At 44.4% G+C, this 17,613-nt stretch overlaps 1 protein-coding gene across 1 annotated transcript in view; it reads right to left on the bottom strand.

The window, feature by feature from the left end:
- Positions 1 to 8,335: 8,335 nt before the first annotated feature.
- Positions 8,336 to 17,613, bottom strand: part of SAR1B (secretion associated Ras related GTPase 1B) — a 34,445-nt gene continuing 25,167 nt past the window's right edge. The window contains exons 6-8 of the mRNA XM_084886746.1: positions 17,088 to 17,191; positions 15,936 to 16,067; positions 8,336 to 13,440 (exon numbers count right to left, since the gene is read on the bottom strand). Of these exons, the coding sequence (XP_084742872.1) occupies positions 13,324 to 13,440; positions 15,936 to 16,067; positions 17,088 to 17,191 (353 nt within the window). The 3' untranslated portion in view covers positions 8,336 to 13,323. The remainder of the gene's footprint in view (positions 13,441 to 15,935; positions 16,068 to 17,087; positions 17,192 to 17,613) is intronic.

The following is a 17,613-nucleotide window of genomic DNA, read 5'->3' as shown; positions in this document are numbered from 1 at the left end:
TAAGATCTGGGGCGCCCTCTACCGCCCGCTGGGCCCCAGCCCTGCCATCTCCAGCTCCAAGTCCTGAAGCCCACAGGGCCGGAGCCAACCCTGCCTTCCCGCCTCAGACTCCAGCCTCTCCCGGCCCTGCACGCCAACGCCTCCCAGGGCAGAGAATCTTCTCCACCAGCCACAGGCACAGAGGCCGCTCACGGGCCCGAGGCCTCCTGGGAGAATAAGGCAGCGGCTGAGGCCTGCCGGGTCCCCACCCTAGGGGGAGGGGGGAGGCCAAGGAGACCCAGGCCCTGCCTTCCTGCAGCTGCCAAAGGCAGGACGTCAGCAGTGCGTTGGAGAGGGAGCCTGTCACACTCCCGGGCTGGCCTCAGTCCTATGGCACCTGTGTCTTCACCCAGAGCTGCCAGAGGAGGCAGCCACGGCCCCTTTCCTTGGAGACTAGCTCAGGAATGAGGCAGGAAATGCGGGTTGCTCAAAATGGTCTCACAGCTGCCCTCCCCTTCGCAGGAGGCCTCCCACGCTTCGCCTGCCAGGCTCTTACGGGCTTCCACGGAGGCCAGCTCCTTTGCACTGAGGGCTAAGCCAGTCCTCCCCCACCACCCCCATCTGTGTAGTCTGCCCAGCCGCGCCCTCTTCTTCCCCCTGATGAGAGATTCAGGCAGAGGCGCATAAGGTTTCATGATCGCCATGTTGCCCAATAAAAAGTGAGATAATAAAATATGAATTTTAGCCAAAACCGGTTTGGCTCAGTGGTAGAGCGTCGGTCTGCGGACTGAAAGGTCCCAGGTTCTATTCCGGTCAAGGGCATGTACGTTGGTTGCGGGCACATCCCCGGTAGAAGGTGTGCAGGAGGCAGCTGGTCGATGTTTCTCTCTCATCGACGTTTTTAGCTCTCTCTCTCTCTCTCTCTCTCTCTCTCCCTTCCTCTCTGTAAAAAATCAATAAAAAAATTAAAATATGAATTTTAGGGCAGTCTTTGGAGTTCAGGCAGACCCATTGCCAGGAGTCAGAGGGAGCCAGGAATGTGACTGAAGGGGCCGGCTGAATGGAGCAGGGCGGTGCTCAATAAGCAGGGCTCTGAGCCGGATCTGGAGCTCAGGAGCACGCACGCCATCATTCTGAGGGACCAGGGTTGGGACGCAGAGGCCCTGGTGCTGGCTGGTCAGGGAGGCCGTCAGTGGGTTAGGTGGCAGGGCTGCCAGATTTAGCAAATAAAAACACAGGACACGCAGTGAAATTAGAATTTCAGACAAACAATGAATAATGCTTTCGTATAAATCTGTTCCAAATGCCACATCCTGTATTTTTCCTGGCAATCCCGGGGGAGGCCTCACATCCTCTGCTGCACCGTGTCTAGGCGTGGGATTTACCGTTGCACACAAACGGGGGCAGATCCAAGACTGTCCCCTCAACCCAAAGCGCTCACCCCTGCAATGCAGAGCAATGGGAAGGGGCCGCCACCAGTGCCGGGACAGACAGGACCCAGGCTGCACCTGTCTTGCTGTGCCTCAGCCCCTAGGCACCCAACCCACGCTGAACCGAACCCGAGGTGCCCCAGAAGGGACCTGGCTCCCTACAGCTCCTTGAGGCCCACAGCCCATTGGTTTGCTGACTCGGGTCAGCACCTAAAGCGTTCACGTTGGCTGCAGCACCATTCGCTATAGCCAAGAGGGGGAAGCAGCCCAAGTGTCCATTAATAGCTAAAAGGATAAAGAAGATGTGGTAGGAACATACAATGGGATCGTATTCATGCTTGAAAAGGAGAGATTCTGACACATGCTATGACATGCTATGACATTCTGACACATGGATGGCCATTGAACGCATTATGCTAAGTGAAATCAGCCAGTCCCAAAAAACAAACTGCACAATTCCATTTACATGAGGTATTTAAACTTTCTAGGATGTATCAATCTCACAGAAACAGGAAGTAGAGTGGCGATTGGCAGGGGCTGGGGGCAGAGGAGGTGTGAGTTGCTGGGTGGGTGCAGAGGCAGGGTAGGGGTCTGGGGCTCCAGTGCTCAGCAGTGTGCTCGTTGGTGACAGTGCTGTGCTGTACATTGGAAATGGTTGGGAGGGTAAATTTCGTTTTGTGTTTTTCTGCCACCTTTTTTTTTTTTTTTTTTTTTTTTAAGAATACTATACAGGAAAAAATATCCTGCTACATTCAATAATGTACAACTGCTTTGTTGCGACAACTAACATAATATGAAGCAAAAAGAAGCCATTCTAAAATATTCAAAAGCAAAAAGTTCCAGTTGGGTCTCTGCCTTTTCTGGAGTATCAGTGATCCTCCTCCACCCCCAACTCAAGCTCAGGCCTCTTTTTATTATTGTTATTTCCCTCCCAAGGCTTTTTTAAAAAATATTTATTTTTATTGATTTCAGGGAGGAAAGGAGAGGGAGAGAGAGATAGAAACATCAATGATGAGAGAGAATCAATGACCGGCTGTCCCCTGCATGCCCCTGCTGGGGACTGAGCCGGCAGCCCAGGCATGTGCCCTTAACCAGAATCCACCCCAAGACCCTCAGTCCCCAGGTGGATGCTCTAGCCACTGAGCCAAACCAGCTAGGGCCCTCCCAAGGCTTTTTGCCAGGACAACCAGGGTTTGGGGTCAGGGCAGGGCAGCTCCCTGGGCAGGGCTGGGGAGGGGCTGGTTGTAAACAGCTGGTGCTCATCCTGGAAGCAGCGCATGAGACGCCTGTGACAGTCAGCTGCCTGGGCCTGAGGAGCAGCCACCTTCCCGGCATTCGGGGCTCCGGCTGCCGTCCGTCCACCTGAAACCTGGCTTCCCAGGAGCCTGAGGTGGCCGAAGAGGACACCCCTCCTCCCTCCTGGCTCCACCTCCAGCTCCCTTTGCAGAGGAATGTTCCATTGCTGGGCATCAGATGTTGTGATCAACATGAAACTCAGGAGAGCAGCCAGGATCTGCGGGAGAAGCAGAGGGGAAAGTGACTCAGCAAAAGAAACCTTCCTGGTGGATGTTCGGAACTGCTATTTGGGGCTCTGGGTGACGGCCAGGCTCTGGTGAAAGTGCAGGGCCTGGCGTCCACTCGCCAGCTGTCGTGTTCGTGTCCATTGGCTCTCCGAGGGGGCCTGGCAGGGAGCTCCGGGGGCGGGTCTGGCGCTGCCTCATCCAGTGTAAGAAACACAAATGGGCTCATGTCTAACAGGACCAGGGTGCCAGGTGGAGGCGTCAGGAATCAGAGGAGACGCTCAAATCTTAGGGGCCCCTCTCCCCTCCAGGAGCACCGCCTCCCAGTCACAAAGGGAGTGGGACTGGCCCCAGCCTGCACCATCCATCCTGGGTCCTCAGGGTTGGGGGGCATGAAAGCTTGTGCTCAACTGAATTCAGGGACAGAGAGCCTGCCATTTTGAAAGCAACCCAATGCCAGGCCATCTGTGCTAAACAGCGTCTTCCTCAGACTCAACTGCAGGTGTCTCCTTCAAACGTGGCCTCTTCACTCACTGTCGTCCTGAGCCCTGAAGCCACCGAGATCGAGTCCAATCCTCTGTTCCCTGTGCTAGTCCATGCCCACCCGGCTCTTCAACCCCAGGCCTTCCCTCAGGTTAGAAAGCAGCGCATCTCCCTGTTCCCACGGCACTTCCACCCGGAGCCCCACGGAGCAGGCGGAGCAGCCCCAGGGCAGAGGCTGCCGAGGGAGCGGCCAGGAGCTGTGTCGGCCACAGGTCGCCGAGGGGCCTGCAGAGAGCCCGGCTCCGCCCGGTGCCCTGCAGGTTGGCAATCGCTGCTGTTTCAGTAGCTTCAGCACGTGTTGTAGTTTTAACCCAAACCAGAACCTTTCCTACTAAACAACAAGGAAAAGGCTTCACAGCTGAACGGGATCCCAGAGGAAGGGGTCATTAAGCCGGAGCTGCCGGAGAGAACGGTCCTGCGGCCGCAGCCCGGCCGGACCGAGGAGACGGGAGCCGCCGGCCCTCCCGCTCCGGGCTCCAGGGAGAGGAGGTACGTTGTTTGGAAGAACTGGCTGCAAATGAAGGCGGGGTGGGGGGCGCAGAGGAGTGCTGGGGAGAGGGCAGAGTCCCGGGGAGAAGTGGTGGCTGTTTGGGATTGGTTGTGGGCAGCAGCCTGGGGAGGCCGGACAGGGAGGGTGGAGGCGCCTGGCGGCCGGTGGTGCCCGGGGGCGGCTCCTCGGCTGTTCTCCTCAGAGGCACCGAGGGCCGCCAAGTGTCCACCTGCACTGGCACAGGAGCCGCTGTGTTGGCTTTGCCTGCAGTTGTTGGCCGATGAACCCCTCTTGTCTCTGCCTTCCGACTGTGGCTTCCTGCGGGTCAGGACATCGCCGCTGTCTGCATGTTTCATCACGGCTGTCGTCCAGTCAGAACATCGCGGCCTGGGGGTCTGGGCCACTCGCCTGGTCAGCGCCACACACGCTGGTGCACCTGCTCGTGGTCAGCGTGGCACTTAGAGAAGGTGGTCCCAGCTGCACAACGGCCTGTCCTCATCCTGCCCATGACCCCGCGGGCGGGCTGTCCCACCTCGGCCCCCCGGGCGGGCTATTCTGGATCACTGGCTCCTACCTTGGCTTGGAAAACATGGTCATGCATCATAAAACGTTGGTTTGAGAATCGGTGTGAGAAATAACGTACTTAATTACAGGGGAGAAACAGGCTGAAGTTGGGAAAAGAGCAGCCTCTCTCCTGCCTCCTGCTCTGCGGGCTGTCCTCTCAGACACCTCCACACAGCAGCTCCCGGGCACGGCTCTCCCAGCCCCAAACCATGTCCTTTCCTGTCCTGCCTTTGTCTCTGCGGTTCTATCCTCGCTTGCCCCCTCTGCACTTAACCAGTTTGTATTCCTTTAAGATTCACTTCTGGTCCCCCTTTCTAGAAACCTCTCGATAGTTTGGGGGCTTCTTATTGCCGTCCACGGTGCTTTCAACAGATCTCTGCCCCGTCTCCTTATGCGATGGGGCCCCAGCAGCAGGAGTTCAGACATGTCTGCTGGCTGATGGAGGAAAGGCAGGCAGGAGTGAGGCCAAGCACCCCGACCTGAATCCCACCCCAGCACAATCCTCAGTAAGTGCCTGGTGCTAACTAATGGTTTCCTGTAGGGGTAAGGCTCTGTGTGTGTGAGAGAGAAAGAGCCTGGAGAGCAGGCACCCTGCCCCTGTTTTGCACAGCCCAGACTGGCACTTGGAGTGGTGGGCAAAGTCACAGGGTGATCAGACGTCAGGGCACTGCTTTTCCGAGGAGGAAGGCAGGCCGAGGCTCAGGACTGATGATTCTGAGCTCGCCCCAAATAGAAGCTGGGTGGAACCTCAGACTAGTCCCTAAATCACTGTGTGCCCCTGCCATCTGCTGCCAGGCAGTTAGGGATGAAAGCAGCTTCCTTCAGGAAGAGCTGTGTCCCCAGCCATGGAGCCCTGGTTACAACAAACTGCCACCTCCGTGGCCGCCCTGGTTCCAGCACAGGGCTCAGCTCTCCTGCCTGTCCTTCCTCAAAGAGGGCTCCAGGCCACTCCGGGCAAAGTGAAGTCCCCAGGATGGAGAAAGTCAACTTGCTTTTCTTTTCTCTTTTCTTTTTGAAAGTATTACAGATGTCCCTCATTCCTCCCTCCCAGTGCCCTCCATCCAGCTCCTGCCCCACCCCAGGCCCTCACAACATTATTGTCTGTGTCCATGGGCAACACATATATGTATATAAATTCTTTGGTTAATGTCTCCCCTCCTCACACCCTCCCCTCTGAGGTCTGTCTGTTCTACAACTTGCTTCACTCCAGACTGCGAACAGTGGTGTGGCTTCCCAACGGCAGGGTGGGTCTAAGAGATGTTGGTCCCAGCCGGTTTAGGGCAGTGCATAGAGCTTCGGCCTGGCCTGAAGGTTGTGGGCTCGATCCCCAGTAGGGTGCCTGCATGAGGAGCCAATCAGATTCTCTCTCATCGTTAATGTTTCTTTCTCTTTCTCCCTTCCTCTCTGAAATAAAAAAAATTAAAAAAAATTAATTTTCAACCAAAATCCTAGCCCTTGCTAGAAGAAAATGGTACTTGATAATATTTGTAATCACTCTAGTATCTGAGAGTTTGCCAATCCCGAATGAAATAGGATTATAATTCCACTGTTGAATTTCACTCAATTTTAGTTTAAGAAAGCAGTAAACAAAATTTTCTGTTTTATGTATACTTGTACTCTTAAAACTGATATAATTTTATTAACCAATGTCACCCTAATAAATCAAAATTTAAAAAGTACTTTACATTTTTCCATTTTGACCCCTCTTTCCCCCCCCCCCCATGTTTCTTTTCCCTGGCCACCTAAACCTTACCTTCCACCTTCCATTACTTCTTCCCCTCCTTTACTTTCTTTCTTTTTCTTATCTTTTTTAAAAATGTATTGTATTTTATTGATTTTTCACAAAGAGGAAGAGAGAGGGACAGATAGTTAGAAACATCAATGAGAGAGAAACATCGATCAGCTGCCTCTTGCACACCCCCTCCTGAAGATGTGCCCGCAACCAAGGTACATGCCCTTGACTGGACCTTTCAGTCCGCAGGCCAGTGCTCTATCCACTGAGCCAAACTGGTCCCGGCTCCCCTCCTTTACCTTCAATAGCCATGAAACATGCCACATGCAAAGCTCTTTGCCTGGAGCAATGTGTCACCCATTAACCCAGGCCTTTCAATTCAGTCAGGGAAGAAAGCTCTTCAGATCTTCTTGCAGCATTATCAGCTTGTCTGTAGTGGCACATTGCCATCACCCAAGTCAGTGACTTTAATAAACATCTTAAAATTGTCCACCACAATGTCCCAACCAAATCAAATTTCCATTCCAAAGCAGGGGTTACTTTACTAAGTAACAGCCAGAAAGTATTGAGACTTGGTGTCTAATTTTAGATAAAGTAATAAACAAGAGGCTTTGTAGACATAGGCCCTGACCGTTGTCTATTAACTGAATCTCCAGTTGAACCTTGTGGAAGAGAGGTAGCAGAAACAGGGGCTTGTTTTAGGGCTTTTTTAATTTTAATTGATTTTTTAAAATTAGAAAGAGAGAGAGATCCTCTATTTGTGGTTCCACGCATTTAGGCATTCATTGGATGGTGGTTCTATGTCCCATTCCCTGACCAGGGATCCAGGGATCAAACCTGAAACCTAGGCTTAACAGGAAGATGCTCTAACCAACTGAGCTACCCCACCAGGGCTTTAACCATCAGGTTTCTACGCTGTTTTTACCTTTCAAAGAGGAGGAGGGTGGTCACTTTACACCGTTTCCTAGGAAGTCCCCTGTTCCCAATAAGGGCTTTGCATACTCTCCTGGGGGCTGTTACTTGCATCACTTGTACCTTCGGTGCAACTATAGGATAGTCTACTTGATAATTTTGTAGCTAAATTCAAGAAAATGAGCTAAATAAACTGGACTTGATTTTCTTAGCATTTGTCCCTTCAATGCAATTACTATCTACTTAGTGTCAATTCACAAATAACTTGAATCCATAGGTAAATCTCTACTTGATGGGCTCGATTTTAATAGAACCAATAGAATAATTGCTTATATTAAGAGCTAGCACAGCCCTGGCATGTAGCTCAGTTGGTTTGAGCATTGTCCCAATAAACCAAGGCTGTGGGTTCGCTCCTCAATCAGGCCACATGCAAGAATCAATCAATGAATTCATAAATAAGTGGAGCAAAGAATCAATGTCTCTCTGAGGTCAATAAAAATAAAAGAGTTAGCACAATACTTGTTGCCATTCTGCACATGGTTAGTGGGAAGGCTAAAGGCATGGCTGTAAAAAGGTCTTATATTTGCATTTAAGTCTCAAAAGTAGCTTTTTAATCATTACAAAAATGATTTTTTCTTCACTGATTGGCCAATGATTAGTGTTATTAGTACTCAGTATTACAGTATTGTTATATCTGCTTTTCCTAAATGAAAAATCCACACTGGCATCAGAAAACCTAAAAAGCTGTTACAGATTCAGATTACTGCCCTCTGTCCTCCCCTATCTGAACCACAATATCTGGTGGGATTTTTTTTTTTTTTTTTGCATACCTGTGTGTGTGTGTGTGTGTGTTGAAAGCTCCCCAGGTGTGTGTGTGTTGAAAGCTCCCCAGGAGGTTCTGATGCAGAAAGCATAGAATCTTGGTGTAGATAAAACCAACTGGTTGCCTTATTTTTCACATTTCAACAGTCAGCTTTGTGTAAGTCCTGCTTTAGTTTGCCCACAGTTGTTTCCAGTCTCATAAGGCAAATTAAGTCTCGGTAGTCAGCAACTTTTCTTTGAATCCTTGTACAAAGGGAAAGTTCTATTATTGTCATAATATCAAAGTCTAATGAGTAAAATGAAAATTATAATTGGATGATAAAAATGGAACTTGTTACTAGGGTTTTTCAATGACAAGATTAGCATTTTATTTTTTTATTCCTGACAATCAAATTCATAGGGGGTGAAGAGATAATAGAACATAAAAATAACATACAAACACAATTCAAGAACATTTTACCATCTATTGTAGTGTTCTTTTTAAAATACATAAAGGTAAACAGAAATATCTTTATATAAATTATGCTTAACAATCTCTATACACTGTAAAACAACTGTTAAAATTCACACAAAGATACTAGTGCAAGCAGCGTACAAAAGTGCAAACAAGGTTAGTGATGAAAACTTATCACCACCTTACCACCTGGACATACTCTGCATTCAGCCGAATACTGAAGGCCTCATCACCGTGGGAAACGCTTTGATCACTTGTAAAATCACCGACTACATTCACCCAGTGCTCTCGCCTCCGTAAGGCAGCTGATTGCACTCAGGTTGGGAGCAGCACTGGGGATACAGAAACCTGTGCAGAGTAGGCCATTCTGATGTGAATCCTAACACTTGATAATGAAAAAAATTCCAAAGACAACTTGTATGTAAAAACCTGTAGAACTGTCACCCCCTTATCCACTCCCCCGTTTTTGATATATATGTTTGCCCTCCAGATTTTTTAAACTAAAATTAAACCAATCCCTCTCCCCTATTTAAAATACATGCTGAGGAATTCATCTACTGCAATGCAGCTTTTCCAAAAACTAATTCTTCGTAAAATCACACAAAAGCCTTTCCCATTGGGGCACTCATCAAAAAAAGTTCACTTTGGATAAGTTTGTTTACTTGACTTTGATTACTTTGGATTCTACTTAAAAGTGTGGTCAAAGATCTGAATAAATCAATCAGTGGTATTACATATATTGGCTATTCAATGTTCTAAATTCTGGGGACAAAAATCAGTTGGTTCAGACTTGCACCTTCAGTGGGTTGTAGATTTTCCTTCATCCTCGGGGGTCTTGTATCCAGGTGCGGAGTAGAGGTATGTGAGGGGGATGGTTCTTTCACTCTCCCCTCCTCTCAAAAATAATAAAGACTGAAACGCCACACTGAGTTACTACCAAATACAGTTTTAGGAAATGTGAACCTTCCCCCAGAATCTCTCAAATCATGTCAACTAAGAAGTATACTGTTTTTGATGGTAGAACTTGTGAAAATGCTGGTTTGTTTGTTTCGAGATATATATATATATATATATATATATATATATATATATATATATATATATATATATTTATTTGGGGAGAAGAAGGGAGAGGGAGAGAGAGAGATGCATTAGCTGCCTCCTGCACCCTCCCCACCGGGGATAGAACCTGAACCGGGCATGTGCCTGATCGAGATTTGATGCATGGGGATGATGCCCCACCGAGTCACACAGGCAGAGTGAAAATGCTGGGTTTTGAATGTGGTTGATCAAACCATTTTGCAGAAGGCAAGAGTAACTGTATCATCACAACTATTTCCCTATTTAATGATTCATGAGTAGTTTCCGTACTGGAAAACACTATACGGAAGGGTGAGCCAGTTGAAAACTAAGGAAAAGAAACTGTTCTGCTTATATGTTGTAAACCACAGTAAATCTGTCTATGTACACAGGCACACAAAACTAAAATTTAGATCTATGCAGGCAACTTCTGAACTCATACATCTTTGGCACTCAAAGATACTGTATTAACTAAGCAATTGTAAATAATTATTTTTTTCATATCCAGTAGTTTCCCCTCTTATCCTTGGTTACACTTTCTGAGATTTCAGTTACCTGTGATCAACCATGGTCTAAAAGTAATATATAGAAAGTTCCAGAAAAAAATTCATAAACTTCAAATTCTGAGTAAAGTAGTGTGATGAAATCTCATGTCATCCCGCTCTGTTCCACCCACGACATGAATCACCCTTTGTCCAGTGTATTACTCTGCATACACTACCTGCCTGTTAGTCACTAGTCACTGAGTAGCTGGCTTGACTATGTATCGCAGTGCTTATGTTCAAGGAACCCTTATTTTATTTAATAATGGGCCCAAAGCACAAGAGAACGATGCTGGCATTTCAGATATGCCAAAAAAAAAAAAAAAAAAAAAAGCCATAAAGTGCTTCCTTAAAGTGAAAATGTATGTGTATATATAGGACAAAACTAGTATATAGGGCTCAGAACTATCTGGGGGTCTTGGAACTTATCTCCTGTGGATTAGGGGGTACTACTGTACTTTAGGAAATGTCTATGCCCCAATTTAAAAAATGCTATACTCTTCATCCTAAAAATTCACTGAGATAATAATAATAATAATAAATAGAAATAAAAAATCACTAATATAAAGATAAGCTAAAATCTATCAATTTAACCAGTCACCCAAAAGTTTAATTAACAACAGTCACTGAAATAGGTATGGGGTCAAAGAATCTCCTTAGAAATATGAAAGTGGCTGACACTTTATATTTTTAGAGTTTTGGAATTAAGATTTTAAAACACCTTTTGGACATCCTGATTTATATGGAACCGAATCTTAACTTGTATATAGCAGTGTTAACAATTACATCTTCAAACCTTAGTGGGAGGTGCAAAGTTATTCTATATTCTAACAGGACCATTTACCCTGGACATACGCCACGGGTGCATACACTCACACAGGCACAAACAGGTACATGGTTTTCCCCAAGTCCTTCTACGGCTCCTTGCCGTCTCTCGAAGGGAGCAGGGACTCAGTGTGTGCGCTGACCTCTCAGAGTGCAAGTATGCCCAATGGCTGGGAACTCTGAGCCCACGGCCCTGGCACTGGGAGGGCAGCGGCTGCTGCCAAGTGCAGCTTTCTAGAGGTTCAGGCCACATGAATCTTACGTCATTGGGAAAATATCCACAGTTTAGACGTGGTCCACAGAGTGACTTTTTCCTTTGAGCCCGGTGTCAGAACTAGAATAAGAATTCTGGAACAAGATACTGTACAAAAAAAACCACATTTTTCCCCCTTTAGAGAAACCAATAAGCCTTTTCCTTTATACCAATTTATGAAACAAATAACTAATTTCTCAAGTATCACACTAGATATTAGGGAATACTTGAACTGAAAAAAGATGCCATCAACAAGAGGCAGTTACTTTTAATAAGGCTTAGTTCTGTTTGGTCATGCCATCAGACGTGAGGACTTTAAACAGCTGGCAAAATAAACCAACGGGCAGAAATGTTATTTGCTACTTTTCCCACGGTACCACTGATGCTTCTAAGCAGGGAAGACGCTTTATTTTCGTTTGGAAGGAAGCTGAAAGGGAAATAGAACAGCCAAATCACTAAAACCCAATGCTGTGTTAAGAAGTGGCCTTGTTGGTTTAGCTCACTGGTAGTCCTTCCAGTCATCCTCCTCCTCCTCACCTGCCTCATGTGTTCACATCCCGATGAAAGGCTGTGGTGACTGATCTGGACAATAACTAGAGAAAACACTAATTTTAATATTTAAATTATTCTTGATGGAGCCAGAGCAATCTATTTTCAATGGAATTGGTTAAATATACTATAAAATCTTGGTTTACAACCAACAGAAAAATCTTAAACTTGAGAGTCTTTAAATATATGTATTTGGCACTTATCTTTCATCTTATTTTACTAATTAGGGGAATCTCAAATGGAAAAAAAGCCCTCAATGTCTTAGCTTTTTAAAACCTTTTAATTTCCTAACCAAAATCTTGTTAGTGAGTTTATCAGTGAGGTTTGCGGACACTCTCACGTGGCAAGCATTTCATCTAGTGTGAAAAAGTAAAAGCCTTTATGCTGTGATGTAACAGCTGGCTGAGAGCAACTAAGGAAACGAAAAAAAGCGTACACTTTCTTCCCAAGAAATAAAATACGACAAAGAATGCAAAAGAGCAATGGGACAGGAGCAAAATCTCCACAATTTCAACGACAACTGAAGCAGAACAGGCTTTCTTTTCCCGCACATTCCCATGTCCCTGCGATGAACTGCACACGACCCTGTGTGTCACTTGCTCTGGGAGGTCCATTCAGGATGAAGAGCCTGGGGAAGACCTCTAAGTGTGGGAGGCTGGTGCCTGGCACTACGTTTGGTGACAAGGCACAGACTACCAAACCAGGCATCAGTAAGATTGGAGCACTTGAGAATTAGACAACTGGAATGGACCTATAGGGGCCTAGCAAACCAAAACCCAACCTGTGGTGTACCAGAAGACGTGCCGTTCTTTAGAAGGCCAATCCCATAGGGACGAGGACACGCACCCTATCAGCACTGGGAATGGTCGTGTTACTGATTAAAATGCACAGGATTTGGAGATAAATGTGGAATAAAGTACAATCAAGCACAACTTATCCCCTGGTAACTGCAAAAGTCTCTAGGAACTGAAACATTTTTCTAAATATTCTGAAGCAATCTCCTTTCCCAACAACCACCTCCTGTGTATAATAAATATTCCATTTCAGAGCATACTAGCTAGATAAGACACATTAAAACGAAACATTTGTCCAACAAAGATGCCAAACATAAGGGTCTATTTTATTGCATGACGTTTGCATAAGAAAAAATATTATTGAAACCTGTAAGGCATCATGCAATCATCAATAAGCTAATTAATTATTAACTGTATACTTAAGATAGGTGGACATTTAATCTAAAATTTAAAAACTAGTTCCAAAAGTACATAAAAAATTTAACATGATGAGCGTTTAATTATAGTTTATGTTTGTAGTTTCATATTGTTAAAAAGTGCTTCAAATGTTCTGCTGAAAAGTCGCTGTTTATAAATGGCGCTGGGGGTCATGTCAGATTACAAACAGTAAAAACTAATTATCTTCATGGAATTAGAAAGCTAACATTGTGATATTCAAACTTACTTGAATCAGTTTTCAATTGTCACTCAAATTAAGTTGATATAATATTAATCTAAAAAATATCCGTTTTCTAACCAACAAAAGTCTATTGAATTCAAGTTATGCATGTTCAACAATCAAATCTCTGAGTAGGCCTGAATGGCAAGACCTGGACGTGAGGCAGGTTGGTGGTATCAGTCAATGTACTGTGCCATCCAGCGGAAGCCTTCTCCATAGCCTTGCCTTTTGAGCACACTGCACATGAAAACTTCCAAGGGCCGGGCATTCAGTTCTTTCAGAGATACATTGCCCTAGAAGAGAAGACAAACATCAAGCCGGATGAAACCTTTGTGGAACAAAAGCCCCACTCCCCAGCAGAATTATAGCTTATGTATCGTAGAACAAAAGGTGACTGGAGAAAGCCACGTTAGGACCAAATGGGGAAAAGGCGGGCTTGTGAGGCATACAGGAATGAAAATAATCTTTGAGAAGAATTTCAAGTTATTTCAACTCGCTTCACAACTATTAAGGATGAATATTCTCTATGTAGGTTTATGACTAAGCATGGCATTTCCTAAAATTAATATGTAATTGAGTTATTAAAAAGAAGACACAGAGACAAACCAAAGTCTACCTTGTAGAGTTTCCTTCTATAGGCTGCAGTATTTCTAAAATCAGAGTATATATAAACCAAGGAAATTTTATTTGGAAACTCTGGAAAAAAAGTTTTCTTCATTCGAAGATGTACTTGACTTTATTAAGCAGTCGATGAATCTAGCAACATCCAATCTGGCAACCAGAAGAGTGCCCCCAACTCTGGGATTTTTCAATACTAAGGCCCCTCTCCTGAACAAATTCTAGTGGAAATGAATGCAAATATAATGCCTCTTAAAGTTTATTAAGTATGTGTTCAGAAAACCCAAACACTCCTATGCCCAAATTTACATTTTATTTTTATCTCTGTGAGCTCAGGGCCTACACACTAAACTGGTGGCCTAAATACACTACTGGTATGCTTAAACATTCAAGTATATTATTTGGTGGTTAATTTTTAAAATTTATTTAGCTTAGCTGGTGTAGCTCAGTGTTTGAGTGTTGACTTTTGAACCAGGAGGTCATGGTTCTATTCCTGGTCAGAGCACATGACTGGGTTTGGGGCGTACAGGAGGTAGACAATGATTCTTTCTCATCACTGATGTTTCTATCTCTCTCTCCCTCTCCCTTCTTCTCTGAAATCAATAAAAATATATTTAAAATTTTTTTTAAAAACCTTTGAAAGCTTTGATTTAGTCTCCCATAAGCATGAGCTGTGACATTTTTGTTATCACCAAGAAAAGGTCACATTCAGTGGTATAAAGAAAACAGTGAGGACATTTAAATAAAACATCTCAAAATGTATAGATGACAGGTATTTTTATTTAAGTATAGGTGGTATACAATATTATATTAGCTTCAAGTATACAATAGTGATTCAACATTTTTAAATCTTACAATGTGATCACCCCACTAATTCTTTTTTTTATTAAATATATTTTTATTGATTTCAGAGAGGAAGGGAGAGGGAGAGAGAGATAAAAACATCAATGATGAGAGAGAATCATTGATTGGCTGCCTCCTGCACGCCCCCTACTAGAGATCGAGCCTGAAACCCAGGCATGTGCCCTTGACCAGAATCAAACCTGGGACCCTTCAGCCTGCAGTGCTCTGTCCATTGAGCCAAACCAGCCAGGGCACACCACTAATTCAAGTAATCATCTGTCAACATGCAAACTTTTCACGATATTATTGACTATATTCCCCTTCACCTTTTCACCTTTCCTTTCATCCTCCACCCCTCTGGCAACCAGCCCTTTGGTGTTGTTTCTATAAGTCTGTTTTTGCATTATTCTGTTTTAAATTCTACATATAAGTGAAACCATACAGTATTTGTCTTTCTCTGACTGACTTATTTCATTTAGCATAATGTCCTCTAGGATCATCTATGTTGTTGCAAATGGCAAAATTTCTTTTTTAGCGTAACACACACACACACACACACACACACACACACACTCACACTCCTATAGCTACTCATCTACTGACCGACCTTGGCTATTGTAAACAAGCTTCTGTACCTTGGCTATTGTAAACAATGCTGCACTGAAAATAGGGGTGCATATGTCTTTTCAAATTAATATTTTCATTTTCTTCAGATAAATACCCAGGGGTGGAACTGCTGGGTCATATTGTAATTCTATTTTTAATATTTTAAGGAAACTCTATACTGTTTTCAACAGTGACTAAACCAATTTACAATCTAACCAACAGTGCCCAAGGGTTCCCTTTTCTCCACATCCTTGCCAACACATTTGATAACTTTTTTATGGCAGCCATTATGACTAGTGTTCAGTCATAATGGCTGTTATAATTCTTTTTTTATAATTCTTTATTGTTGAAAGTATTACATATGTCCCTCTTTATTCCCCATTGACCCCTTAAGCCCACTTCAATGTGGTTTTGATTTGTATTTCCCTGATGATTAGTGATGTTGAGTAAATGCTAGTTTTTAAGGAAAAAAACAAACAAAAAAGATGAAGGACTTGAGTAGCTGGATGATAGTAATCTAAAAAGACATTTTGTTGTACACACGAAACTAGTATAATGTTATGTCAATATACCTTAATTTTTTTTTTAAAGGATCCAGATTGTACCAATTAAGCTAATAACATGATTACTGTTAGGGGTAGTGTTGAAATAAACTATTTCAGAAGATAAAAATATACTGTTGAATGAAGTATTCATACTTGTCAAACATTTTTTTTTTTACCTTTCCTGTTGTCTGACCATATAAACCAAACATCTCTCGTAATCTCTCTTCACTGATGGCTTCAGGTCTGTCGATTTTATTCCCAAAAATCAGTATAGGCACATTAGCAATGGTTTCATCTGTCATTAGTGACTGAAAACAAACATGAAAGCAAAATGAAACACAGATGCTGATATGAAACCACCCAAGGGGCTTATTTTTACAAGATACCAAATGAGTATCAAGGACTTGTTCTCTATCATAACATGTCAGTTTTGCTAACTTTCTTTGGCAAACTTTTCCTCAATTTTAAGTGAGCTCAATGAACCCTTCACCTGAATCCTGTGTCTTCCTAAGGCTCCCTCTGGATGCTCACACTGCTCACTCTGTGAATCAGGGAGGTACAGCGACCAGAGCCAACGCCTTAAAAATGGGCAGACTGATTCATTTCTAGTTCTGCTGCTTCCGAGCTGTGAGATCTTGGACAAATAGGTCTCACTGAAGTTCACAGAAAATGGAATAGTAGCACCTGCTTTATGGAGTGGATTTGAGAATTAAATGAGGTAATATGTATAGTATGTGGCATAAGGTAGGAACTCAGTAATTCCCTAACCCTCTGCATGAACACAGAACCTAACAGGACTTTTTCGCATGAACAAGTATTTCTGTGCCTGTTCTGGACAGAGGTAGAGGCAGAGGCAGAGGCATCCAACCTTCAAATCATGGACCTGCTCTCTCACTGGCCTTGCTTGCTGTTCCTGAGCCCCTTTAAGAAGCATCTGATCTAGGGGAAGTAGCTACCCATGGCCCGGCTCAATACTGGGAGTGGTGACAAAGATGGTATGTTATACCATTTCCAGGTTCTGGCCAACTCCGTAAGAAACTGGCAGCCTAGGATGATCGGGGATTCAAGACCAAGCCCCTCCAGGAATGTAGCAAACATGAGATACACTACAAGGACACACTGCCCAGTGAGCCCGTCTTCAGGAAGGAAGTCTGCGTCAGTACTTCCTCAGTAGCTACTCCCTCTGCATTCTAAGTAATCGCTGAGCTCCATACTTGCCAGGAGTTACACCAGACTACAGAAAAGCTGCACTCTAATACCTGGATCTCCACCCTATTTCCTCAGGCTTACAGGTAATTCAACTGTTTAGTTTTATTTATTTAACTTACATCAAGTTCTTCTTTTGATTCTAACAGCCTTTCATGGTCTGCACAATCCACCAGAAATACAATGCCATTGATAGCAGGAAGGTAGTTTTTCCACACTCTTCGAGCTAACAAAAACAATGAGAAGTTAGATTTTATTTGCTGGTCAAACATAGAAGATGGATTGATGAGAGTCCAATAAGATATCAAGTGTAATTATCCCTTAGCTGCTGCTACTTCATATATACTCAAATTAATCTTTTACCTAGTGCTGCCAAATCTTTCCTTAAGAAATTTCAGGCTTTCCTTGATTGTGGACAGGTCAATACTTTGCCCCAGATTTCCTATGTTTTACAGGTATTATTCATATCTGCTACCAATGATGGACAATGATGCTCGTTAAGTTCATTGGAGTACTGCTATTATTTTCATATGTAGTATTTGTTTTTTTACATTTCTAGTTTATCGGTTTCTCATTTTCTTTTCTTTTTTGCTGGGGATAAATTTGGAGTCAGTGGCAGAAGGAAATTGGTACTAGGTACAGACTTAA

Source organism: Pipistrellus hanaki (genome assembly GCF_964339955.1).
Source record: "Pipistrellus hanaki genome assembly, chromosome: 5".
NCBI lineage: Eukaryota > Metazoa > Chordata > Mammalia > Chiroptera > Vespertilionidae > Pipistrellus > Pipistrellus hanaki.
The sequence above is the reverse complement of the archived record's forward strand: the minus strand, read 5'-3'. Positions and strand labels throughout refer to the sequence as shown.